The 27879-nt window shown below is 37.2% G+C and overlaps 2 protein-coding genes across 3 annotated transcripts; one reads left to right on the top strand and one right to left on the bottom strand.

Annotated features, from left to right (window-relative positions):
- The first annotated feature begins 13058 nt into the window (after positions 1–13058).
- Positions 13059–19665, top strand: tbpl1 (TBP-like 1). Of its 2 annotated transcripts, XM_041976149.1 has the most exons (8): positions 13067–13156; positions 13769–13808; positions 14037–14272; positions 14392–14474; positions 15422–15485; positions 16617–16720; positions 17907–18001; positions 18359–19665. In XM_041976149.1, exons 3-8 carry the CDS (start codon positions 14138–14140, stop codon positions 18439–18441), a joined length of 564 nt encoding a protein of 187 aa, XP_041832083.1. In that variant the 5' UTR covers positions 13067–13156; positions 13769–13808; positions 14037–14137; the 3' UTR covers positions 18442–19665. The 2 variants fall into 2 exon arrangements, with proteins under 2 accessions (XP_041832084.1, XP_041832083.1); XM_041976150.1 differs by lacking the exon at positions 13769–13808 and having other exon boundaries at positions 13059–13156.
- Positions 19666–19768: 103 nt separating this feature from the next.
- slc2a12 (solute carrier family 2 member 12) lies at positions 19769–26842 on the bottom strand. Its single transcript, XM_041976148.1, has 6 exons — positions 26725–26842; positions 25512–25629; positions 21492–22787; positions 20934–21056; positions 20646–20778; positions 19769–20540 (listed from the first exon to the last, which is right to left on the bottom strand). Exons 2-6 carry the CDS (start codon positions 25603–25605, stop codon positions 20447–20449), a joined length of 1740 nt encoding a protein of 579 aa, XP_041832082.1. The 5' UTR covers positions 25606–25629; positions 26725–26842; the 3' UTR covers positions 19769–20446.
- Positions 26843–27879: the final 1037 nt, after the last annotated feature.

Raw genomic sequence — 27879 nt, 5'->3', positions numbered from 1 at the left:
CGCATATCCCTATCCTCCCTGGCTGCTTCCGTCCAGTCTACAGTCTCCCTGCTGGACCCCAGAGCACGCTCATAAGGTCCAGGATCAAGGCTCCTCCTGGATAACTCTGCTGATATGTCTTACAGGCCAAAACTGAAACACAGGAAGGGAACTTAAAAAAAATAAATAAATAAAATAAAAAAAGCAAAACACTGATGGCCTGTTAGACTATGTGGTCTATAACACACACAAAGACACTGTGTGCCCAAGAAAAGCTAGGCATTAAATTTGTATTTGCATATCATAGAGCTCCTTTATTCTTGTAAATGTGAGAAGACAACAGTTTTATTTCTGCCTAAAAATAAATAAATAAATAAATGAATAGATTGGGAAATTGGGTGCCTGTTTAAGTTTCGTGTAGCTTTTGTGATTTTTATGTGTCTGTGTGTGTTTTTGTGTGTGTGTAAGATTAACCTTAGCAGCGCCTTCTCACATCCCATTTCAGCCTAATCAGTGTTTGTGTGAGTGTGTCTATCAGTTGTCCCCTGAGACAAAAACATAATGCTACCGGAGGCTAACAGGAGATGACTAAGAGGTGAGATGTGAGATGTGATAAACGTGCCCCTGAAACACACACATGCCTACACATCAAATCTCAAGAGACCTTCAAGATCCTCTGAACCCCAAGTCCCCAGGAAGGAAGCAGGGAAGAGTGTGTGTTAGCTCATTAATGTGTGCATGTGTTTGTTTGTGTGTGACTCCAAGACAGACCCACTCTGAACATGAGGGCAGACAAACTTGCATCGCACCTTTACGCTGTAATCACAAACAGATGTCTCCTCACATCTGCAATTTAAAATGATTGGATTACTTTTTTTTTTAAAAAACTAAAAGTTCACGCATAATTTTCAGAAGACACCTAAGGAACTGTTGTGAAAACAAAAATTTTACTTAATATAGTGACATGTCAAATCATTGGCTATTATAACATATAACTGGTCTATTAAATCATTCTTGTGTGTATATGATGACTCATCATATACAGTATAACAACTCTCGCTTGTTAGTAGAGCAACTGCACAGAAAAAGGTCAGTTATTGGAACAAAACTGATGTTAAACACAATCACTGACAGGAAGAATTATAACTCTCCAAGCAGAAGCATGTGCAGAATTCATGTTGCAAACAAAAAAGTGAATAGTGTTTCTGCTTTTCTCTCAGCTGAGATGCTCTTCACTGGTGACCAGTCATGTAATATTGTAAACCTGAAACAGCTAGGGAGGCCCAGAAGAATGAAATTTTAGCAATATAAGCCCATATGTAAGGGCTGCACGGTGGTGTGGTGGTTAGCACCACAGCCTCGTAGGTCGCCAAGAAGGTCGCTGGTTCGAATCTCGGCTGGGGGGAGGTTCGAACCTTGAGGGCGGTGGCCTTTCTGTGTGGAGTTTGCATGTTCTCCCTGTGTATGCGTGGGTTCTCTCCAGGTACTCCGGGGTCCTCCCACCGTCCAAAGACATGCATGTTAGGTTGATTGATGACTCTAAATTCTCCCTAGGAGTGAGTGCGAGTGTGAATAGTTGTTTGTCCCTATGTGTTGGCCCTGCGATGGACTGGTGTACCCTGTTTCTCACCTGTTAATGCGACCCGCCATGGAATAAGCTGTACAGAGAATGAATGAAGCCCATATGTCCTCTAGTAAATTCTGGTTCCCTGTTCAAACCTCAGCTGGGGCTCTTTGCATGTTCTCACTAGCATGTGTGGACTCTTAGTGGGTATGCTACAGCTTCCTCCCACAGTTCAGAAATATACATGTTAGATTAACTAATGTTTTTAAACTCACCTTAGGAATTAGGATGAGTGTGAGGGATTGTTTGGATCTCTGTGTTGACCTTGATGTGGACTGGCAACTTGTCAGTGGTGCACCTCACCTTTTACTTAACAGAAGCTGAGATATTCTCAAGTCTTGAATTGAATGTATGAGTCTATATTTTAGATGACATTTTAACTTAAACTTTTAAATATTATTAATATTAATAATAATAATAATAAATTTCACCCCTTACCATGATTAATGATGCAGATGTTTGGACTACTGGATGAAAAAGTAAGCATTGTACATTTGTACAATGCAGTGATAATTTGCTGTTTCATTTATAAAAAGTTAGGTGCAAACATTGAGATGTTAATTATGACCCCATCCCACTAATTGTGTCTGAGCCTACAATTCTGTGCTCTTTAAACAGAACTGAACAGCCATGATAACATATTTTCTTAATTGCAGTAAGAAATGGTTTGAATAGTCCACCACTTGTTTTCTTCATAGCATCATGTGTGTTGCAATATTGTGACTTGTGACATTTGACCTGCAGCCAATCAAAGTTGTCCTTTTGGGTCGCCTGTCATTTGTATTTTGTAAAATTAAAGTCAGAAGAATTGCAAAGTTTTTACTTTTACTGTTTTTGTGCCTGGATGACTTCTTTTGACCCTTAGCCAGGAAGTCTAATTAGAAAGTCCTGCATTTTTTGTTTTACTGTCCCCTTCTTCTATTTTTGCTCTTGATAAGGAGTTCTGTTAGAGCTTAACCTTTCTTTTTGTGCCATTTATTTTGTGTTGCAGTTTTTTATCCTTCGTCATCAACATAAAAAGTTGAACTCTTTAACAAATTCATAGTTTCTGCTGGTTATTTTCCAGAGAATAATGTGTTTTGTTTTCTTTTTTTTCCACATGCACACAGACACTTAAATATCATTATACACTAATGTATGTTACCATCCAGCTGTTTGATGCATATTTGCTTTTTGAATTATTTATTTCACAGTAGTGGTCTGCCTGTCAAGAGGCGAGAGGCATGCGTTTCTGTGTGGATCTTTGGTTGGGGAACAGAAAAGTACATACAACTGTATAGCAGAAGCTTATAAGCTAATATCTGCCACAGTAATTTAGTGTCTATGCAGAGACCAGAAGTACAGAAGTCAATACAGCTTCACAACATTTTACTAAAACATAAATGTTGCATTCAGGTTACATTACATTAAGCCATAAACGGAGGCATCTGGGCTTATCCAGAACATATGATACCGCCCTCTGCTTTTTTACGACAATATTTTTTCTTGGTTTGGGAATAAACACAGTGCAGATCCATCAGCTAAATGGTGGTCCTTATCTATTTCTCTCCCTCTGGATGTTAATTAAAGATAATAAACCTTGCAGATCATTTCTCTGCTGCTTCAAACTCACCGTCACCTCTGCTCTTCTCACACTCACACACACATGGCCAGATGGAGTGAGAACTCATTTGCTCTAACACACTGTCATTTGCTTTCTCAGAGGTGACAGGTGTGTGTGAACTGAATCTTTGTACATCTAGACTTTACATGGTGAAATACGTGTTTAAATAAGCTAAAAATAGTGTAAATGGCTTTTACATAAGAATATTGCTGCCTCTTTCAAACATTTGACTGCACACACATGCATTAAAAGGGGACAAACACACACAGATTAATTCCTCTGTATGTAAGTTTAAGCTCCTCGTTTATCTTCACTCCACGCCTTAAACACAGGTGTTTGGAGAGTGTACAGATGAGAGTTCTGATGCCAGATATAATGATATCATGTGTTCAAGTCCTTTCTTTCTGTCTCCTTATAATTTCCCACAGAAAATTCCCCTCTATTTTACTTATCACACAACGCAGATTTTCTCAAATGTACTTTTTTCTCCCTTCTCATCAACTCTGTCAACATGCAGTCTCATAAGCAGACCAGTCCTGAGATTTTTATTGAGCAAGAAGATAAAAAGGCAAGCTCTGCTCTGTGTCCATTAGGGATAAAATGGCCAGAAGACCGTCTGATGAAATGGAATAAACTGTTGTGGTTATCGTTTCTTTTCCCTGGCTGCTGCAGTGGAGGAGGGCCAGAAAAAATGAGAGAGGCTACAAGCTCATGAAACTTCACAAAACCACACAGACATGAAATCATTCACACAAGTTATAGTGCGCACACTCACAAATCTTCTGCTGCTCAGTATTGCCCACGTCTGTATTTATCCCTAACCATAACAGAGCAGGCAGATAATGGCTGATGGGACAGTCGTAAAAATAACCTGGCACAGGTCTGTTTGCAGTCTCCTCTCCCCTTCTCCCTCTTTTACTATCCCTCGATCATATTTTATTGCACACTATCTATCTAGCTAGCTAGCAAGCTATCTCATCTATCTATTGCTACAGCCTTCAGCTAGCTGTCTGTCCATGGATCTGCTCATTTGTCAAATTTAACATGAAATAAAATGCAATATTAAGATTAAATTCTGAAAACAACCACAACAAAACAAATTAAAACACTTTTTTCATTTCTTGCTGTATTACTTACATTTGCATGTTTATTTTGGATGACCATGAACTGCCTTATCAACAGAAAAGCAATGAGGGCTTGTTATCTTCCCTCCAAACTAGCCTCTTTGTTTGCGTAAGATATAAAATACTTGTCCAAATATGTTAAAAAACCCAGCGTGAAGGGAAAAGCAAGACAAACAGAGAACAAAGAAAGACTGTATATCTTCACAAGTACTTCCCTTGTAGGGGTATTTGAACTTGTGGATTTGCTCTTCCACATGCAATTAAAATGTAAAATGGTATTTAAAGGTATAATTGTAGCAATTTTTCATTCAAATGTCTGCAAATGACAATAATAATAGTGTTTTATTGGTATATCTCTTTATAGTAGCTAATGAGAGAAATCAGATGTCAGTGAAGGGGCACATAAGCCAGCTTTTGTGATGTGGAAACCTTTCTATGCACATCTGGATGCTGAGAGGGCAGCAAAATCTCTTATTATGAGCAACCAACATTCACAGCAAAACACCAGTAGACACTCTCAAACTTAGCTCGTCATAAAAAAAAATTATGTTGGAATTGTTCATCTATGCTGTTAAATATCAATCATGGTGTGAAAAAAATTGATTTACTCAAATGGTCTAGCATATCAAGCTGTATGATCACACAGTAGCCATAAAAACAATGCAAAATGTCTGTCTGACAGCTTGTTTCCACCTTTTCCCTGCTCTCTTGTGGCTGCATCTTATCAGAAATGACTGGAATCAAACAAATGAATTCTTAAGAAATCTCAGATTTAATTCAAACCCAAACTGAAATGCTTGTTCTTCTAAGCAAGTTCAAAATAAATTGCAATAAGCCTCCAATGCTGGAGTTGCTGTCTTCTAAAGATAAACCTTCTCACATTTAAGACCTTTGTGTCATCCCCCTTTGTTGAAAACCCCTTTGTTGTGAGTCATGTTCAATAAAACCGGAAACAATTAGAATTAAAACCCAACAACAAGACAGCTGATCGTTTGAGTGAACCCTCTGAACTCCAAAAGAGGACATTGTGGGCCTGTAAAATGCTGATCCCCATGTCTGATGTGAATGGGAGGCTAATATTTTATATCTGTGTGGAGGACTGAGAATACAATATATCTGACAGAGCTTTATTGGCTAACTCTTTAAAGACTTCCTGCTCAGAGTGAGGCTGAGGAAGGCAGAAGGAGTTTAACTCACCAAAAATGAATATAAATTGTGAAAATGCATTTATCTTTTTTATGCTTTGGAACTCTCTTTGAATTTTATTTGCTTGTTTACCAATGTCAGCTGCACACAAAACTGATTCATCAATTCATCTTTCTATGTACCACTTTTATCAGCATATAGTTACTATAAATTAAATGCCACTTCATTGTGATAAGTATATGACCTTGTACATGTATTCCTTAGAGTACCTCTGTCTCTCCCAGAGTGGTTAAGATGGGGTTACTAATGAGCAAATGTTCTGATGATGAAGCCTTTTTCCAAGAATCTTTTCTCCCAAACGCCTGTGGCCTTTGGATGACTCCCCAAGGAGACCATTAATTTAGATAACTGTGTGTGTCTGTGTGCATGTGCTCATATGTGAATGTGCATGCACTGTGTGTGTGTGTCACTCGCCTTTGAGTGGAAGATTTTTGCTTCTTTGTTCTATCATATACTGATACAAGTATGTACAAAAGCTAATCATTTAGGAAGTGTTTGCATGTCTGTAAATGCACATCAATACAGCAATGCACTGTAAAAACAGTACTCCCAAACTCTTAGTTGCTAAAACACAACACCCCCCCCTTATCTTGCATCCCTCCTTCTCCTGACATCAGTCTGCACCGTTACCCCAACTCGCTCCCCAAATGCCACCCCAAAACATCCTTCTGTGTCAACACCTTCCACCCCCTTTCCATCCAAATTTAGATCATTACCAGGACAAAGCTTAAGAAGGCCCCTCACACACATTTGTGCACATGCAGACAAAGATAGGAAAGAAAGTTCCAAAATCCAGGCTATAGATTTTTATTTTTTTATTTACAGTATACATGCAGACAAACAGACAGTGATGCATTTCACTCCTGATTGCTTAAACATACAGATGTTATCTCATAAGGCAATCAGGTGTGTAATTGAAGTGTGCTCTGATGACCCCTCTCCCAACTAATGCAGTGACCAGTACGTATGTGGGTTTTCAGCTGTGGTCGTTAGGTGCCGTTCAGACCACTCTCCACCACGTTCTTACAACAGTTTGTTTTCAGAGTGCTCTGTTTTCTAAAGCAAGAGGAAGAATCCACTCCACAAGACTTATAGCAAATCCTTCACTATCTAAACACTGTCTGTCTGTCTGTCTGAAGTGCTGACAAAATGCCCTACAGGCCCCAACTCTCAAACACAAATGTATTGTTTTGTCATCTTGGTCACTGAAAAGCAACAGTTTCACAAGCTTACTTTTTTTTTTAAGTATTTGTTATGGCAAATGTTTTGAATGATTTCTGCAACTGAGTTCATTTGAATGTGCACTATGCTCATCATGTGTGTATACCATAAATTTTTTGTACACATATTTTCATCTTTGAATCATCTTAAGGTACATTTTAAAGTACTGAGTGAATACATTAAAAATGCTTTAAAGACTTTAATATCCTATTTTCCTGAAGTATCCCAAATTCCCAGGCCCTTCTTGGTTAAAATACATCATAAAATGTATCTTCAAGCCTTCTAGGAAGTGAGAGAATAACTTTAGGACATCTTTCCTTTGGAAACATCTGTAATTTTTGTGTCATGATTGGATTGGCTTGGTAGCATCAGTGCACGTATTTTATGTCCCTTCAGAAATTTCCTTCTGGTTTTACATATACCTTGGAAATGGTTAACTCCGAGAGCTTTACAGTTTTCTTGAGGGCACTCCTGTGTTTTCTTAGCAGCAAACTCTGGGTTGTTGTCTTGTTGAAATGCAAACTTTCCTTCTGGCCTGAGATCCTGAAAACACAGGAAAAGAGATTCACTCCAGACTGCTCTTTTGTTTTCTGCATACATATTTTCCCTGACTGGTCTCCACAGCCACTGTTGCAGTAAATCATCCCCACCAAAGGAGGCTGCCATCACCATGTTTGCCTGGGGATCATGTTATGGGATGATGCACAGTAGCTTCCTACACAGATGTAATTGGGAATTGTGTCCAATAAGCTGAGTCTTTGTTAGATCTCAGGCATTAGTTTCTCAGGGATTGTGAGACATTCAGGTGCTTTTTGGCAAATTTCCAGAGGGTTTTCATTTAATGAGGAATATCTGCTGTCTGGGCACTTCAGTAATGGCCTAATTAGCTGAAGGTTGCAGTGATTATTGTCTGTGATACAGACCTGCAGTTGCAGATCTATAAATAATTCTATGTTCTTCGTGACTTAATATTCTCCGATGGACAGTGAACTATGCACATTAACTGGTCACAACATGAAAACCATTGACATCTAAAGTTAATAACACTGCTCATATTTTTACAATGCAATGCTGCTGTGTACATTTGCATCCAGTGGGTTTGACAAAAACTGCTTAGGAAGGCTCAAGAACATGACAAAGAGACCGAATTTTTCACCTTGCTTCAAAACTCAACCCCATCCAAAAAGACCCCACCTTACAACCCACAGCAACTAAAGGATTTATTTCTAATATCACAGACCCAGACCTTTAAGGACACCCTCAGATGTTAATTTTTTCCATGCCTTGAATGTTTTAAGTTTTTTTCTTTGCATAATAAAAGAAAACCTACTCAGTATTTTGATGGTGATCGTGATGTTATAAATGATCTGTGTCCCTCTGAAAATATGTCAAATGAGTTTAATGAGTCAGATATGGACACCAATTTAGCTGTAGAAGCATCTGTAGGACTAGTGATGTTATTAAAATAGAGCTCAGCTGTTAGTAATAGGTCTGAATACTTATGCATTAATGGAATTTATATTTATTTATATTTTTTTAATAACAAAACACTAAGAAAACATTTTTTCTTTTGTGCAGAATAGTAGGTAGACTGGTGAGGGAAAAAAGGGGCACATTATTTGAAGATGGATCTGAAATAATATGAAAACATTCTGTCTGTAAACAAATACAGATTAAACTTTAAATTAACCTCATTCAAAACAGTTAAAATATTACACCATGACGTAGTCCTTAATCACTAAAGATATGCAGGAAATTTTGTGTAACAAGGCATCTTTTGTTATTTTGAAGCTTTACTCTACTTTTCAGATAATACATTGTAAGGGGGAAAGCATAAAATGCAATTTGCAATCTCATAAATTAAAATTTAATAAAAATGTGTTTTGCATTATTGCATCACTGGTAACAAAGAATTTCAGGTTGCATAAAAACATATTGATTTTAAAGAACTGTTCTGACAGAATATATTTAGAGTTTGGTTTTGATTTTAGAATAAACCAGTAAATAAATAAATAAAAGAATATTGTGCTTCAGTTGTTCGATATCTCCAACCACTGTACAACATACTTGAATTTCTGACCTCATTACAACTTTATTCTACAACTCAAAATCTCAAAATAGCAGGTACTTTCTCTGTGGATTATAGTCACATCAGATAAAGCCCAAGGCAGTGTTATCATTTCCAGAACTAGTCTAAACATGGCTTAGAAGTAAACTCCATAACATTTTTGCAGGTGTGTTGATGTTAGGGCAGTAAATCTGGCCTGATGAGTGTTGGAGTGATGATCTGCCTTCTGAGCTCATTCTCACCTCTGGAGCTGGAATTGAGAAAAGAGAATTTCATCTCTGTACAAACTTCTATTTTTCTGATTGACTGTTGACATTTTTGGCCTTGATTGTCTCTGTTTTTCTGTTAGACTTACTGGCTGTAAGGTGGGTGAACACTCAGGGAGACCGGTTCTGCCACATGTTTTGTGTGAAGAAGCTCAATCTCAACATGCCAGTACGAATTTACTTTAACAGAATAACAACATACTTGAATTTCAGACCTTGTTAGAAATTTTGTCCTCTTAAATTTTGATAGCATCATGAGCTAAATGAATTATATTTTTACTTACTACTATTTTTTTCTCTAGCTGAATTAAATTCAGATTTCACAAACTAGCAATCAGATTATAAATTGACTTTTACAAATGTTGTTGTTCATTTAAGTAATTTTCTTTTACATTACCAAACACTAACATAATCTGCACATACACCACTTGCAGAAAGCAAGAATTTAGAAATGTATCTTTATAACAATGTCTTCAAATGTGGGTAAGCTTGCATGCATGCACATGAGACCAGAGTGTCGGCTTTGCCCCTGATGCCTGGTGGACTGGTCCCTGTAAGAATGGGGCTCATATAAACAGGCTTGGTCGTTCCCACGTCTCTGTTTACATTGAAAGACCCCAGAGCAGCACTACCAGAGCACTGGATTCCCTGCATACAGCAAACTCACACACCATTCATCACCGTCTCATAAAGAAACACTTACACATAATATATAGCATACAGATACATTGTGTGCATTGAAGTAGGAATTTGTGTGTGCATGTATTACCTAAAGATATATACAAACAAGACTACTTCCTCAGTTTTATTATTTTGATTAGTTTTTCTTCTTTGCTTTATATTTCCTAATAACTGCACTCCACCTGATTTTTGTTATTCTTTTTAGTTTCTGCAAAGAAAAGGGAACTGATAAACATACTGATGTAGATTCTGCAGTGCCACAACGACTCCTTAAAATTCTCTGAGCCCTTTTGAAATATACCTATGATGTACACCCAACATAAACAGAAGAATGACATCCTAACATACACACCCAGTTCAAGGCAAAAGCAAAGTCTCCCGAGTAGCATATCTCTGCATGGATAATTCAGGGTTGTTATCTTTGGTTTTTCTTTTAGTTTTAGGTTGTTTTTTTTTTTTATTTTATTCTTTTAGAAATGTTGCATGTTCTTGGTAAACATCTGACATTTAAAGACAGGAAGAACCCTTTGCCAAGATGTGTAAGGGGGTTCCTCTGAGAATATGAAACAAATCACATGACTGTACATTTTCTCTCAAAGTATATCAAACATAAGACTAAACCTTTATATTTAGTGGTTTACAAACATTGACTGGCTCAGAAATCGTAGATGTACAACCTCCATGGCTCAGTGATATCATTCTATTAAAGAAGAAACAAGTAGAAACTTAAATGTATATCTGTGTGAAGTAATTATCTTACACTGATAACTACAAATGTAAGGTAAATCAAACTATAATAAAGAGAGCTATTTATGAAACACAACAACAAAGTAGGAAATGTTACATTTTGTTCAATGCAACTATATATATATATATATATAACTATAACATGTTTTAATGTGCTTTGTTGTTGTATTTTCATAATGTAGTTGTGCTTTTATGTTTTTGAAAAGATGTTTTATTTGTTATTTTTATGGTGTGTATTTGTCAAATGTACTCGTGGTTTCAAGATGACAAGATTTTTTGTTTTTATTTTGTGAAGCACTTTGGTCAATCTGTGTTGTTTTTAAATGTGCTATACAAATAAACAAATAAAGATATTTTGCTCTGTGGTTGTGCTTTTAGAGAAAATTTCTGTTTTGTCACTGTGTTTTGTAGAAAAATTGTTTTTGTTTTGTTGTCTTCTTTTCTGAATGTTATTTTTTTGTGTGTGCTTGCTAGAATTTTCTTCTACTTTTGGTTTTGATGTGATCTGTGAAGTGTTGTTGCATTCTGGACCTCAGGGTTATCTAATATACAAGCAAACACACACATTTTCCCATGGGTATGAAAGATATTTATTTCTTACTTTCCCTGTTTTTTCCTGTCTGTTTTTGACACACTCACACAAATGATGGATTATCTATTTAGTAGTGGATGTATTTGCATCTCTTAAGTTACAAGTGCTTGCATCTGCTGGTTTGCATGTTTTATCTTATGACCTAATGAGAATAAGAGCATTGTTCCCCTGGGAAGAGGCTGCCCCAGTGAGATGTAGCCTTACAAACCGTAAACATACTCCTGCACCCTGAGTCAGCCATCAAAACACACACAAACACATGCAGACCATTAATGCAAGTGGTCAGACTTTCCTAATCTACTCTAAATCTAAACCTTTATAGTAAACATCTTGGGACAACTGAACAAGGCTCTTGTGCAGAATGGATGTGGATTACAAGGCTATATTTCACCAAGTGAAGCCCAGGAGGATTTAATGAGAGGAGGAAAGAGACAGTTTGGTAACCAGGGAGGGAGAACAATAACAGTAAAGCTGAATCATAAAGAAGTTATTTTTCTGTTTTGCTTGGGAGCAGGCCAGGCGGGAGAAGTGTTTGTAGTGGCCCGAGATGAAGAGCAGGTTTAGCACACAATGCACAAATGTTCATAATCAAGCAATAAGTCATAGATATCAACACATACAAACAAGAACATAAAATATGCACACACAATTAAACTGTCTTTGGTTTAAGCCACCTTATCTCATGTCATTCTTATCAGTTAAATATTCAGGCAATATTAAGCAAAATGAAAATGCCAGTGCATGAAAAACATTCATGTAATTGTCAGTATAGCTATCAATGTCTCCATAGGTCACTGTCTTATATCACATATTACCAAGACAACATTCACTGACTGAATTCATTCATGGGCCACAGAGTGATTGTACATGTTTTCATCTATCAATGAAACAAACATTCCCAGCTGCCTCCAACTTTACTTCTTCGCTTCTTCAGCATCCTGTCCAAACTTCTCTGTGGAGCATTTTCAGAGCAGATGTGCTTAATTTCTGTTGAATCTTTCATGTTTAACTCTAAAAAATGCTGCAGAAAGTTGCACATTGTCTGAAGATGATGTTAAGTAAGACTTTTAAGTGGGATATTGGCAGACATGAAAGATTAGAGATTAATTTGTGAAGTCATAAATTAGACTAGTCAGTCAGCTTTTTACCCCATATTTATGGCATTTGTCATTTTAGGTCATTTTAATTTAGAAAGTTGTAAGTAACTCAAATTTTCTTTCCCCAAACTATGCTCAAATTACAGTTTGCAATTTTCTCCACAAAACAGTCATAATATGTTAACCATTTGCTTTTTTTATCTTAATGTTGCATTTTGTTCAATACACATTTAATGCATTATAATTTTATGTGTTTATTAAATTCAGTTCTGTTATTGAAACATTTCACGATTTGACGCAGTTAGTTAAATGTAATTTTAAGAGAAGATGCTTTTGAAATAGAATAATTTCCAATTTACACATTAAAATTGGAGAGAAGTGTTTTTTTTTTTTTTGTTTGTTTGTTTTTTTTTCCAACCGGATTAAAGTCCTTCATTGACTATGTTTTCTTAAAATAAATATATAATTAGGATAGAAATATTTTCTATATTTTAATAAAACTTCATAAATACTTTTAAATAATAGCATTATTTATTTATTTATTTATATGTTGACTTAATTCTTCTGGCTTGAATTGTCCCCATTATCTTCACAATTTTTATTACTCAGAATTTAGTTTTTGAGGTTATCTTTTTAAATTGTCACTATTTCCCTACAAATCGCAACTGAAGTACTTTCATCTTTAATTTTTGCATTATATTTAGATGTTCATGTTTTGCTTTTAGAAAATAAGTATGCAATGGGCATTTGTGATCATATCGTGTTTATTTTATTTTTAAAATTATTTTCCGGAAGTTTACGGTACTTCGAAATGAACCCAGGGTCAACCGGTTTTATTCTGAAAGGACCAGGCGGAAATTATAGATTTTCTTGGCAATGCGAAGGAATAAGATTGCCAGCATATTTCCCAATTGACTGACTTGTTTGTGTCGGACTAACTGCTCCGAGGTAGCTAAATACTTGAAGCAAATATTTTATATACGCACACGTTTTCGTTTGTACGCACAGCCACCTGGAAATGTATGAATTTGTTCTCAATTTAACATTAGACGGCTAAGCTGCTAGCGACCGATGCTAACAACTTTTCATTCATTACTGCCTGTGTACTCATCTTTGTTGCTAGCTAACGGTTAGCTTTCCTTACATTAGCTAGCTAGACAGTAGTGAGATATTGCTATTATTTTCGCAAAATTCCAGCGGCAACAGCAAGTCGATGCATGCAGTTACGCTGAACTAGTATGGATTTTATTTATGCTTGACAGCTACATTATAGTTAAGTTGATATTAGAAAGCATATTTTTCCCAAACAAGATTTGCGTTATAAATTATGCACCTCAAAACGGAATCAGCTGTTATGTTGGAACATTTTATCCCGCCGGATAATATAATACGTATGCACATATATAAATGATTAACTGATTACCTCGATCATCGCCTCCAACCCACATTTGCTTTGCAGCAGTGATATATCTAGACTAGGGTTAGTATATTAACAAGGAAGCAATGAAAGTTCTGAAAAAAGACGTATGTACTTAAAATAGCTCGTCTAATGTTTTGCAGATGCCTGTGTGATTGGTGCGTCTCATCGTAGGTGGTCGAGGTGACAAGTCTTAATTTTTTAAGTTAACTTTGTTCAGGTTCTGGTACAGAAGTACTGAGCATTGATATGACATACACTATATTCTCAGCAACAATAATGAGTGTTAATTTAGCTCACGAATCATCAGACAGAAGTTCTCTGAATTAAATAAAATTAGATATAGTGGGAAGCAGGGTCCAGTTGTCTGAAAATCATTCAAAATGACTGAAGATTTTTTTCTCTATATAGTCTTGACTTCGTGACCATGAAATGATGGTGATTGCGGTGTTGGTGATGAATGCGTGAGAAGAAAGCACCAGTGGTCCTCTTGCTGCACCGCACACTTCCTCATGGATTCCAGCAATGATGAAGCCCTCGACATCATTGTCACCAATGTGGTGGCAACATTCAGGACCAGATGTCACCTTAACCTGCGCACCATTGCCTTAGAGGGAACCAACGTCATCTATAAGCCTGAAGTAGGGGTAAGAAAGAAACCTAAGTCTGAGAAAAAGAGGCATTATTGTTGAAGCTTATATTCAAATTAAGAATATAACAATAGAGGATTTAGGAACATTACTACTTTTCGCCTTTTTGTAATCAGAAAGTCCTGATGAAACTTCGGAAGCCAATGATAACGGCCTCAATCTGGTCCTCAGGGAAAATCATCTGCACTGGAGCAACAAGGTAGGCAGAAAATGCTTAAACATAAACGCTGCATCTGACTCAATTTTAAAAAACTCAAATGAATTCAAGAAGTTGATTTAGTATATTTAGCTCTCATAATTATTTGCAAGAAATCCCTCATTAAAATGTTATTTAACCAGAGACGACTAGTTGTCTCACCTGTCAGATATCAGTAGGATAATGCCTGGCCTCTTAGATATTTATGTTACTTGTACCATGTCGATATGAACCATAAGACCAAGAAGCTGATTTCACGTTAGAGCTATTGTTATTCATAGCCACAATTGTTATTTGTGATGGCTTTTCAGCCACCCTTTGGCCAGCATAATAAGATTTTCACAACAAATCGTACAATTGGCTGCAGGTTGAAGTAGGAGCAAACATGGTGTAAGATAATTAAAATTTAATTAAACTTAAGGTATTAAAAGAAGCTCATGCTTACTGACTGCAGTGAGTATTGTAAATTAACTTTTCAGAATTGTTATTTCTACATTTCTATTTGTAATGTCAAAATTTCTGTAACGATCAAAATGGCCACATCTGCCATAATTTTGGAACTTATTTTAATGTTGCTTTATTAATGTGTTGCACCAAATTGTATAAGCAGGATTTGACTCCATCTCTGTTGTTATGGTTACCTGCTTTCAAAAGAGACTGAGCTGGCATGTTAACGTATAACAGTAAACAGAACATTTAATTGCTAGTACTTACTTACTAGGCGTCATTATCAGGAATAAATGCAAAGTTTTCAACCAAAGATTAAACACACCTAAAAAGCTGAAATCAGTGCTGGTGTCTAATCTGTCACTGACATTAGCATGCTGTTGAGATCAGTTGTGAGTTCTTTAAATGCGTTGTCGTCACTGTTTGTTTCTCTTTTGCAAGCCAAACTATAAAGAATAACGCTGTAATGTTGTCACTTATTCCTCCTCTTCTCTTTTATTCAGCGAGGATGAGGCAAAGCTGGGTGCTCGCAGGTTAGCACGCTGTCTGCAAAAACTGGGCTTCAAGGTGAGAATAATCACACACCACAACTGCTGTACTGGAGCTACACGTTTTTTTTTTTATCTTATAGAACTAAAATTAACATTACCAGCAATATGTAGAAAGTTAAATGTCATGATGAGATTATGGAGCTTAATATGAAGGTTAATATTTAAGTATTCCATATCTGATTGCCTGCTTGATATTCAAGGCAAGCGTAGAAATACTGTTACTCAGACTTGAACTGTCTAATAGTCACCATTTCAGCACATTTTGATCGGAAGAGTAAATGAGTAGCCACAAACCTTTCAAAATATACTATTGGTAATAATCTAAAAGCATTATCGTAGTTTATAATCACCTTAAACAAGTTTGTAGTGAATGTTTTCCTTTATTTTCACCGTTTTAACCTGAATAATGAGACTCCATAAAATGTGTATGAAAACAGTACTGTCATGAAAAAATGTTGCTTCATTTAACTAGAAATATGATTTCATATCCCCTAACTTATTTACAGAATACCAAAATACAAAATGTAATGAGCACAACCTGCAGATACAGGAGCTCTGCAGCTAAAATGTTAACTTAAACAAATTCCTCTGTGGGAGTTTTGGCCCTGTTTTCATTAGGATGAAGAAGACTGATTATTGCATTTGTTTTTACTTTCCTATCTGTAATGGAAGGTGTGTGAGTCTTGCATATGATAGAGGACACAGGTACATGCCAGTGCTCTGAAAACAAGTTGGACGTTGGCTGGCCCACATCTCAACATGTTCCGCAGGTCCAAAAGCAACATATTACACACCTCTTGGGTGTACTCAAATCTAAAAAAGACATCACGAGTATTTTATTCAATTTGTGTTCAATTTCTTAAAAAAGAAAACACTGTCTTCATCTCAATACATGTTCATAAACTTGTTCATAATTCAGAGGGAAAAACATTCTACTGATTCCTGAGTTTGCTGAAGAATCCAGAGCTACATTATAAACAGATAAAAATAGGTCATTCTTAGTTCATGTACAAATTGTAAAAAGAAAATAAAGACGAGGATAGTGCATATTATGAGCACAAATTAGACTTAGATTTGGTATGCAATACATATTATTTCCCAATATTCTCCTGTAAATGCATTGATCTGTGCATGTGTGTCTGTTCAGGTGAATTTTTCAGCTTTCAAAGTTGTGAATGTGCTCGCAGTGTGCTCCATGCCGTTTGCAATCCACCTAGTAGACTTCACAAAGAACAACCGGCCAATTGCAAGGTAATGTAGTAGTGTAGATCACAACCTGTACCGTATCTATGATTACTATCTATAAATCCTTTTCTATAAGAAGTCTGTACAATATTTAGATCTCATATATTGTACTGATTGTACTTTCTCTGTACTATAGCACTCTTTCCACTTTGGATTCTGTCTTGTCTCTTCTATTTTTCCTTTGGTTGACAAGTGGATATTCTCACCTGGAACTTTATTAGTCCACCTTGCTAGTACGGGGTTGGACCACCTTATGCCTTCAGAACTACCTTATTTTTTGTTGCATAGATTCAACAAGGTGTTGAAAATATCCCTCAGATATTTGGCTCCATATTGACATAATGGCATCACACAGTTGCAGATTTTTTAGCTGCACGTCCATGGTGAGAATCTTCAGATCCAGCACGCTCCAGAGATGCTCGATTTTGATTGTGGAGAACGTTGGAGTACAGTGGCCTCGTCATGTCCAAGAAACCAGTCTGAAATTATTTAAGCTTTGTGACATGGTGCATTGTCCTGCTGGAAGTAGCCATCTTGGTCTAGTCTGCCCATTTTCCTGCGATCTCTGATATCAGCAAGGAGTTTTTTTTTCCCAGAGAACTGCGGCTCACTGATGTTTTTTTTTTTTTTTTTTTTTTTTCAAATTTCTGTAAATCTTAGAAATGGTTGGGTGTGAAAATCCCAGTAGATCACCAGTTTGGGAAATACTCAGACCAGCCCGTCTGGTGCCCATGTTGTACCAACTACCATGCCATGTTCAATTTTATTTAAATCCCCTTTTTTTCCACACTTTGATGCTACTGTTGAACTTGAAGTTATCTTGACCTCATCAACATGCAGAAATGCATGAAGTTGCTATGTGATTGACTGATTAGCTATTTGTCTTACCAAACAATTGATCAGGTGTATTTAATAAAGTGGCCAACAAGTGTAGATATAAATTATGATCAAGTATTAGAAAAAATGTCATATTACCTGTCACTGGTTAAGTTAATAGCCCCTTTGACACTGGCTTGTTTTGAGTGTTAGCTGGTATAGGATGACCTCTAGTGGTTGGATACTTTATGAGCTGTTGTCAGCCTCATTTCAAGGTTCTGCATAAAAAATACCGCATCATAAGCTGCACACGTGTTTTACTGCATGTTTTCTCAGAGATTTTTGTTGCTCAACCATGTTTTTGTTTGTATTTCAGTTATGAACCTGAGCTACATCCTGCTGCTACATATAGGATCAAAAATCTAAAGGCTACCATACAAGTGTTTTCTACTGGCAGCCTCACGGTTACAGGTATGTCACTCTCACATGACCCCACACACACATCTGCCCCCTTTGTTATACACAGACAGAGGGCACACCAGCTTAAGATATTGAGGTCATGTTTCTGTAATGCACTTTTGTAGTCTGTAACCAGAAGAGCAGTTTGTAAACAACCCAATTCCTCTAAGAATTTAGCTAGAGTGAAACAGTTTGTATGTGTGGATGAAGCTTAGCATAAAACCAAGTTTCATCCACAACATCAAAGTTCTGATCTGACATTTATGCTATTGTGACTCTTTTTAAATGGTTTCAGAGCTGCTCAGTTTTTAAAATCAAACTCAGAATTCATTTTTATGCCATCTAACCTCCTCTTATATGTTGATTTAGGACCAAATGTACAGAATGTGGCAACAGCAGTGGAGCAGGTCTACCCACTCCTGTTCGAGTGTCAGAAACCACGCTGCAAATAAAGGTGCACTTCAGACACAGGAAATCATTTAAACAGAACTCAAGGCTGATGAGGAAGCACCTTATCCTTGGATTGTTTTGCTTGTTTTTATCACCATGTGGCAACGACCACAAATGTCTAAACTAAAAGACAGACTGGACTTGGATCTCCGAGTTTTAATGACCTCAGTTCCAGTTTGGGAAAGTTAATTGCTCCTGCTCTTAGTTTGCTTTTGAGTGTTATTGCATGGACACACACATTTTTATCCAACTATTTTAATAGCTAAAAGTGGTGGTCATTGCTTTAAGTTCATATGTTTAGTCTGAAGTCTCTTATCTTTGCTGAAAGAATCTCCGTCCACAATCTCTTTGTAGAGGTGTACACAGGCACAACATTCGCGCTCCATATTGTGGTTCAGAGCTAGACAGCAAGCTCGAAGAATCAGACACAAAGGTAAACCTGGTCCTTTTTCAGACACACAGATCCCTTCCTTCACAGTATGTATTCATTCCTGAATTGTTTATTTTATTTGGTTTGCAGCTTTTTTTTTTTTTTATCTTTTCACAACTGATGATTCAGAAAGCCGACACATTATTTGTGCCCCTTCTTAATGGTTTTCCACACACAGTAATCTTGAATACATTCTCCAAAGTTTGATAAATGTGGAAATATGATTTTCCTGTTTTTAAATGTTGTTAAAAACTTCCCAGACTTTAAAAAAAAAAAAAAAGTTTTAAAAACTACACATACTGGTGACTTAACATTCAAAATTAGCTTTTTAATGTCTGAAAAGTGGAAATTTTTCAAAACACTGTTCAGAATTGGCTGTATGTGCAGTGGACAAGTAGCAGAAGCATAATGTGAAACAGCACATTTTATAATTACATAATCAGACACGCTGGAGTTGTACAAAGTTGTATGGCAGCAGCTACACTTGTCAAAGTGTTGGAATACATTACATCATAAAAGAAAAGGTATTGGAGCATAATGTGAAGAATAAAACCCCTCTAAGAATACAACTGTCTTGCACAGAAAGCAGTGTTTTAATAGTTGCATAACATCTGACTACTTGTTGCATCACATGGGCAGCAGATACTGTATGTTTGTATATAATGTATGCATATGATATGAAATATGTTGACAAACTTCATGTTGTCAGTGTGGAATGGAGTACTTTTTGAATCGGTGTCAAATGAAGATTTGTGACACTTGAATTTTTGTATTTTGTATAGAAATAAAAAAATTTTGAAAAATCCATCAAAGAACTATTGTTGCATATGTTTTACCACTGTATTTGTAGTGTATGTATTTCCTGATGTAAGTAAGGCAATTTCCAGTTAAACAGAATGTCTCAGAAAATGACTTGCTTTTTATTTTTAAAGACTTGGCTACAACATTTCTACATCTTGTAACAAGATCTGTAAAGGTATCAAAGTACAAATCAAAGAAAAAAAAATGTGCAATTTTTACTGTGAACAAAACTTATCCACAAAATAATTTTCCTTGCAAAATATTCCATCCATTAATTACTTGACTATAATATGATCAACGCACAACTTCTCACGCCTCTTAATGTAATAGTCCTAGATGTTAAATCATCTATTAAAATATTACTAATAGATCTTATAAAAGCTTTGTTTTCTTTGTTCAGCAGCCAGTAAAAAACTTAATTAAAATGTTTGTTCCCATAAAATGTAAGAAATAAGGAGTTAGGCTTATATAACAGGTACTGGTTTGATCATAGGGCTCAACAAATTTCTGTTTTGTCTTATTACAAGTATACAAGTATATAGTTATACAGGGAGTCAAAGCATTAAACACTCCCACTTTGGGCAAGTGTTTGATTTCATAGCACATGTTACTCTAAACTTTTTTTTAGTGAATTAGTTTTAACACTAATTCAAGAGGCTTCATGAAAAAAAAAAGATGGGACTCTGCTTGAATAGAAAGGGGATAAAATATATGCATGTATTACGTAGTTTAATATCCGTTGACTCTGAGGTGCAGTGTTGTGGCCCTGAAAGAAGTCAGGCGTTTGCTGGATTATCTGTGGATGTGCTCCTGCTGAGAAGACTGTCTCGAGGCTGAGCATGCCTTAAGAGTTTCACCTTAAAATTCTTCCTGGTAAACGCAATAAAAGAAGAAACAAAAAGGTCCAATCAGTCTAGCACATCAGTTCCCAAGATAAGGTGATGACATTAATGACACAAGTGAGTGGCCACTTACTTCTTAGCCAGCTCTTTTGATATCTCCTCCAGTGTGCGGCCTTTGGTCTCAGGGACACAGAGGATGACGAACACCAGTAGAACAAAGCTCATGGCAGAGTACAGGAACATAACATTGGGAACACCAATCTTTTCTATAAAAATAAAAAAATAATACACTTTCTTTACCTGCTCAGCCAAAATACTAGATAATGTATAATACAGCTATATAATGTACTTTTTTCTGCCACAGGTGTGATGAAGTTTAGATTAACTTGAGTCAGGTAAGAATGAATGAAACTGGGCAAACCTGTGACAGTGAGGAATGTCATGGAGATGAGCAGGTTTGTGGCCCAGTTTACAGCCGACACCACAGACACGGCCCTTCCTCGGACACCCATTGGAAAGATTTCACTAAGAACCACATACACCACTGAGTAAGAGAAAAACAAAGGGCACAGACAGGGTCAAAAGGGGAAACCTTAGTTAGGGTTCAAACTGCTTCATCAAGACAGCTGAAGTGTTTCTATTAACTATTTACCTAAACCTAATTATTGTATAATAGGAACTCTTGTACTTTGTACCTAATTATGCAACATGTTACAAGCAGCACTCATTAGAACCCAATAGACACATTCTCTTATCTCAGAGGATAACTCCATCAAATGTTGGGGAGAAATTATCCAGTACTGGTTAGGAAAAGAAAAAAGTCAATGCACTTCCTGGCTTTTCCTTCATGCATAACAGCTTGTATTGTGACATTTAAAGACAAAGATAAAAAGCCTGAATAAGTCTTATTTGTGTCTTTCCATACTGTGCAAAAAGAATGAAGGAAGACAAAAGACAAACTGAGTAAGTATGCACTTACTTGGCCCGAGGCTAATAGAGAAGGCTGCCACATACACCAGAAGGCTGATCAATGATGCCCACTTCAGTGAGGAAGACACTTCAACATGAGACCCCTCTCCTCCTGATCTCCCAATCCCATCACCCTTTGCGTCAATTCTCTGTGCTTCCTCAGCACTCCACAGACTTGGGAGTTCAGTGGAAAAATTGTCACTGCGGTCCAAATCTTTAAATGTCCTGTTTAAATCCCAAAGCGCATCTGTGTGGTTTAGTGCAGTCTGACTTTTACACAGGCTTGTGAGTTGAGTGTGACTCTGCAGCGTCAGTGTACCAAGTGCAGCCAGTGACATTCCCATCGCAACAGCTCCCACACACAAAAAGCTCTTGGGTCCCACACGGTCGACCAGCAACACGGCAGGGATGGTGCCGACTACTTTAACCACTCCAAAACCTGTGGAGGCCAAAGTTGCCGCAGCGTCACTGTTGAAGCCCACGCTACGGAGGAGTGGTGAAGCGTAGGAGAGGATGTTGGGCTGTCCAGTAGCCTGCTGGAGGAAGACTAAGGCTACACCTGTTAGCAGCCGTAATCGTAGGTTAGCCTTGTCACTGAAAAGCTCCCAGAAACTATGCTCTGATTCTTCTTTTAGTCCAGCTTGGATGTCCCTGAGCTCCACTGCGACATGCTCCTTATGATCACCTCTCATTCTGGTCAGCACGGCCCTCGCCTGCTCCACTTTGCCCTGAGCAACAAGGAAGCGCGGACTAGGTGGGAGGAAGACAAGTGCCCCTATCTGGAGCAGCGCTGGAGGAATTACAAGTCCGAATGTATATGCCCAGCCATTAGGCAAAGTAGCAAAGGCGTAACTACAGCCAAATCCCAACATTACCCCCACAACCAGCATCAGCTCGTACAGTGTCACCAGCAGACCCCTCCTTTCCCTTGGTGAGATCTCTGCAATGTACAAACATGCTGCTGTCCCTGACAAAGCTGTACCCATGCCGACTATTACACGACCCAGTGTGAGTGCAACAAGCGAGGTCACGGCAACAAGTGCAATGGTTCCGCCAATCACCATGCCAGCACTCAGGAACAAAGACCAGCGACGGCCATAGCGATCCAGAATGGGGCCGCCAGCTAAGCAGACAAGAAGAGCACCGACCAGGTGGGAGCTGACCAGCAGTTCCTGTTCCCTGCAGGAGAGGGAGAGACTGCCCCGCAGCTGCAGCAAGACCCCAGAGGTCAGGCCCATTTCATAGCCCAACATCAGGCCACTCAGCGAGGCTGATACAGCTGCAAGTACCACTAGCCAGCTGCAGCCTGGAGGAAAGGAGAGAAATAAAAAGAAATACAAAAGGGACATTTAGAGACATTACTTGTAGAATCACTGTCTAGACATAACATGGAAATACAACTTTGGCACTTATGTGGATGCTATTTTGTTGTATGCCCACCACAGCTTTGTTTCAATCACTCATAATTAAAAATAAAAATCTCTATAACACAAAACGTATTATGCTACCACATCCATTCACTGTCCCCTGCAAACAACCTACAGTAGACTTTTTCTTTAAGCAGCAGCATCTTTTCACCTTTAATGTACCCCCAACCATGAAGCCACTTAGTGCTGACTGGGTGGAATGAGAGGCCAGAAGTTCACACTGCAAATGACGAAGCAATAAGCCAAAACGTGCACGCACAAATGAATACATGATTGTGACTACTGAAGCCAGTGAGATAGGGATGTGACAAATGGCACACCAATGAGCTCAGCAGACACGACAGGTTTCACATTTATGAATCTAATAAATACTGTAATGAGACTTTTTTTTATGTAGTCACAAACCATTAAAATGAAAATGTGTGTTACTAATCCTTAGAAAGCTTTTGCTACACCACCTTTGTAACTACTGCTGACTTTCACAAGTCTTTTTTCCCATAAAGTGCAGTAGACGCTGCATTACAGTTAGATTATTTAACCCTGCTGCAACAGCTTTGTCTGAAGATTTATGTCTATTTATTTAATATATGTGACCACGCTAGAAAAGCTTTTCATAGGGTCTCAATTATAATGATACTAAATCCAAGATAAACAGGAATGCAGCTGCAAACTGCAGGGTCTTATTTTCTTTGACTGGAAGCTGCACCTCCTCCCCCTCCATCCTTTTTCTGTATGCAACATTATTGCTCCAACATGGTAGCAGCGAATGCAAGAATGGAAACAATTGTAATGTTTAAACCAATTCTACATTTTCAATCCAGTTAATTTATTGCATTTGAATGAATAAAGAACACTGGTTTTTAAGTAACTTTATTATAAGCTTTTAGAAAATACATGTTGAAATAATGTTTTCAAAAACAGCTGGGTTTTGAGTATAAGATTTAAGTAAAAACAGAATAAAAAGAAATGTTATTCATTCAAACCATGTGCTTTATTACATAATAGACGAAAGGCAACATGTCAAACACTGAACCTAAGAAATCTTATTGTTGTGTAACATACAGCATAATCATTCTGATTTTGCCGCCAGCAGCACATTAAAAATGAAAAGAAGAATTTGGGATGTGTGGGGTTATGTTCACCGCTGTGCTACATTACACTTTGCAAGTGTTAAGCAAAAAATGAGACTGACTGCTGTGGATCTTAAAAATGAAACCTTGTTATATTCAGACCTGATACTGGATTTAAGATGCTTTTAAATTTTAAATTTAAGGGCCTACTTTAATAATACATTTTATTTCTCTGATCAAATCTCTGCACTGCAGCCAGTCCACCATCTGGTAAAACTGCTTTACAGGCTATAAGCAATAAATAAATAAATAATGTTAATGCATCTCACAAAACAGATCAATTATTTTAAACTGTTATTAGGTGTTCACAATTTAAATGGTCACTCCCAAAGTGTTGTTGATATGTCATCCATGCATCCATACGAAAAACATGGATCCCTGTTTTCCAAAAAGTCATGGATATTCAGATCAGTCCTTCTTAACTGAGCTCAGACCCAGTGAAATTATTTATGTCATGCTATTATATCATTAAACTACTTGCTAAGACTGTTTATTGCAGCAAGTTTTAAAAAGTTCAAAACACTGCACATTATGTAAATCATTGATGCATTTCCGTCTAAAAATGCATCAGTTTGTTAAACACAGCAAGATATTAACAGCACCTATAGTGATTATACTGGTGGTTAGGTTAATCAATATAAGGGCAGTTAATGTTTGTGGTGCTGTGTATAGAGTCGCTCGCTTGCTGTTGGTACTCTGCCACCACAGTCAAAGTAACATGAGCAGCAATAATGTTTGGCGTCATCAGCATCATAAAGGGGGAGAAAATGAAAAACAGCATTTCTGGAAAGTGTTGATATAGCAAATTACATTTTTACTTCATCCTTATTAGCACCGTTTCCATGTTCTAAGCATGTATGCACTAGTTTCAGCAAGGGTGTTTACTGAATTAACTGGACAATTTTGATGAACAGAACTTATCATTTTAGTGGGTTTAATACTAGACTCAAGTGTTTATCTGCAACAAAAACCCTCCCTGATGATTTTTGATTTAGATATTGGCTCCAAATAAAACATAAAAACACCTTTGCCTCCTTATAATGTATGCACATCAAATTCGAATGAACTCCTTGTGTTTAGCTGGCTCCACCAACCAGTTCACATCCATGTCTTGAACATGAAGTGAAGACAATGAAGGAATTTTGTTAAAATTGCAAACTGCATGTTTAGCCATGAATGTTTACTGTTAGTACAAAGCTGTAGTAGAAGACAATATTCCAAAACTGGTTTTTCTAGTGGACTAAAAAGGTCAACCTTTTAAAAAAATAAACTGACTGAATTAAAGCAGAAATACATGTTTTGTAAGGTCACAACGGCTTTGCCCTTTGACCAACATTTCATCATTTCATCAGTTCATCATTGTGTCACAGTGCATTTTTGTGAAAACACATCACATACAGCATCTTATAGTTAGCACGAAGGCATAAAAACACTTTATCTGCTGAAAGACATTACTGGTGTCTCTATGCGTACCTGGTCCTCTGGGTGGGGTCAGTTTCTGAGTTTCAAAGGAGTGGTATCCTGACAGGTAAGGGGTCATCTTCTTTGTCTCAGGATTAGGGTCCATTGTCAACCAGAACTACCAGTTGGCCTAGATCCAAACAGATACAAACTCATTCAAAAAGTGACATTAATTATGCAAAACAAATGTCAATTCAGCCAACAAACAAACTTGATACTCAAATACCACAATCTGGATGACAAGTCCAGGAATGAGGCATTTTAAAAATATTAAGACAAAGTGTTTATTCTTAGTTCTTCTAAGGTCTCATAGAAAGATGAAAAGTATCCATCACAGCCCAGTTTAATTTTTCTGCCTCCACATTTTCTACTTTAGAAACTATTTTATCCCCTAACTCCCATCTGCTCCGAGCATGTGTAGTTTTATTTATTTCAATCAGAAAGAAACAATCAGATTAAGTTTATATATATTAATGTTTTTCTGTCTATCAGATTCAGGAAAGGTTTTCACCACCCTTCTCTATATAATTACATAAACGGAATTCATTTTGATTGAGCATGATCAGATCAATCTTATCTGATTGACATGTTTACATTAGGCCTTTTATATTCTGATTTGGCCGTTAACCTATTAGTGGTCCATGTAAACACAGCAAGTGTGTGATTGGCTTGAGGAATTAGAAAATATGATCAGAGGCCTAATGGTCTTGAAAATCAGCTTTATAAACTTTATACCTAAGCTTAACCACTATCCTAAAATAAATGATGCATTTTAACTAACCCTCCTAACACAGAAAAAAGATCAATAAGAGATATTTTCTGAGCAGTCTCGGAGTTTAAGGTTTGAATCAAATCCAGCTTTGCAGTGAAAAAACACTTGGACAAGTTTTTGCATGTGCAATCTAGGGTTTTGACCGTCATCTATAGTGCACATCATCTGTCATGATTGCCGCTACAGAGTTGGACAACTCCCTTTTCAAATTGGGGTTGTCTCCCCATGACTTGCAAAGCCAAAACTTGACCTACAAAGCTGCAAAGTCACTATGCCATAAAATACCAGAGAGCACTGGCATTCAGGAAACCAAGCGTTATTATAACAACGAAAATGCCGCTTAGGTATGTGCTTTACCACACCTAACATGCAAATTTTGTGCCTTGCCCTGCATAAAAAATATTCAAGAAGAACGGTTGTTATGACAGCTGTTTACATTCATACAGTCCATACCTGACACCCCAGTTGCGTAACTTTTGTCGGTTCAAGCTCGTGTTTGTCGGGCCATTCGCCTCTTTCCCAGAACTTTCTCACCGCACAGACTTTTCTTCCCCTGCAAACTCTTCTTTCACTCGTGTTAGTGCACGCGTTCAACTTGTTATGGTAAGGTATTTGCTTAACCCCGCCCCTCTCTGGGTTCCCGCACCAATCAGAAACCTAGACTCGGCCTTAGAATTCCCAACCTTACTTTCGATTGGTCCGAGCATATCAAACCGGTAGTGTTCATATGAAACTAATGAAATGAATGAATTCACGAGACTGAAAAGATGTACTGACAAAATACTTTGCAATTTTTTTTTAAAAGAAAATAAAGTGTAATAGTGTCTCTGCAAATAATTAAATAATTTCTGTATATGCTGTTTGTATTCTTCCCAGCTTTAATTGCACGTAAAACGTGTACTTTTTGTAATGATCAACAATATAAAACGCCTGTGTATTCATCTCTTCCTTACACATCTGCCACCTGCTGCTTTAAGGTTCTCAGATCCTACGTCTGCAAATGCTTCAGGATTGAAATGTCCCACCTGCTTCACAGATGACATAATGTAGCCTTTATGTGGAAAGCGCTGTCTGAGCTTGGCCCACTTTTCCTGAGATGTATTTAGATCCTCTGCCATGCAAGGTCCAAAGTGTGACCTGTCATTTGACCCTCAGTTAACTTTACAAGGTGTGTGCATGTGACCCAGGTACGATTGTGGTAGCCCAGTTATGTTTATAGATCTACATTATGAGTGTATGTCTTTGTTGTAGGGACATTAAGTAAAACCGCTGTTTTAGGGTTCAGATTAGGTTAATAGATAACGTTATTAGTTAGGAGTAGAGTAAAAAAATCCAGGAAGAAACATAATTCATTGTAATGTATTGGAATAAATTAATATGGTGTGTGTGTGTGTGTGTGTGTGTGTGTGTGTGCATGTGTGTACATGTGTTATGTGACTCAATAACCAAGAATACTGAGGGTGGCCTTTTTGAGAAAGACTGCACTGTACTATGTTCACATATTCACCTATCCAAATCCTTCCCTGTATAGTCATAGATATCGTATCAGGTTTAGTCATATTGATGCATTGAAAGAACTGTTCAATCTCAATTTAATAAAAAAAGAGA

Source organism: Melanotaenia boesemani, chromosome 22 (assembly GCF_017639745.1).
Source record: "Melanotaenia boesemani isolate fMelBoe1 chromosome 22, fMelBoe1.pri, whole genome shotgun sequence".
NCBI classification, from domain to species: Eukaryota; Metazoa; Chordata; class Actinopteri; order Atheriniformes; family Melanotaeniidae; genus Melanotaenia; species Melanotaenia boesemani.
Note: the sequence above shows the minus strand (reverse complement) of the source record. Positions and strands in the feature narration are given on the sequence as shown.

Bases quoted from the DNA above. Each gene is read 5' to 3' on its own strand.
- slc2a12 (XM_041976148.1), bottom strand. From the start codon at position 25,605: ATGGACCCTAATCCTGAGACAAAGAAGATGACCCCTTACCTGTCAGGA. The intron at 21,057-21,491 runs GTAAGTGCATAC...TCTCTTACTCAG, and splicing joins CTCTATTAGCCTCGGGCCAA to TGGTGTATGTGGTTCTTAGT. The intron at 20,541-20,645 runs GTAAGTGGCCAC...TGCGTTTACCAG, and splicing joins TCAAAAGAGCTGGCTAAGAA to GAAGAATTTTAAGGTGAAAC.
- tbpl1 (XM_041976150.1), top strand. From the start codon at position 14,138: ATGGATTCCAGCAATGATGAAGCCCTCGACATCATTGTCACCAATGTG. The intron at 14,273-14,391 runs GTAAGAAAGAAA...TTTTGTAATCAG, and splicing joins TCTATAAGCCTGAAGTAGGG to AAAGTCCTGATGAAACTTCG. The intron at 16,721-17,906 runs GTAATGTAGTAG...TTTGTATTTCAG, and splicing joins AACAACCGGCCAATTGCAAG to TTATGAACCTGAGCTACATC.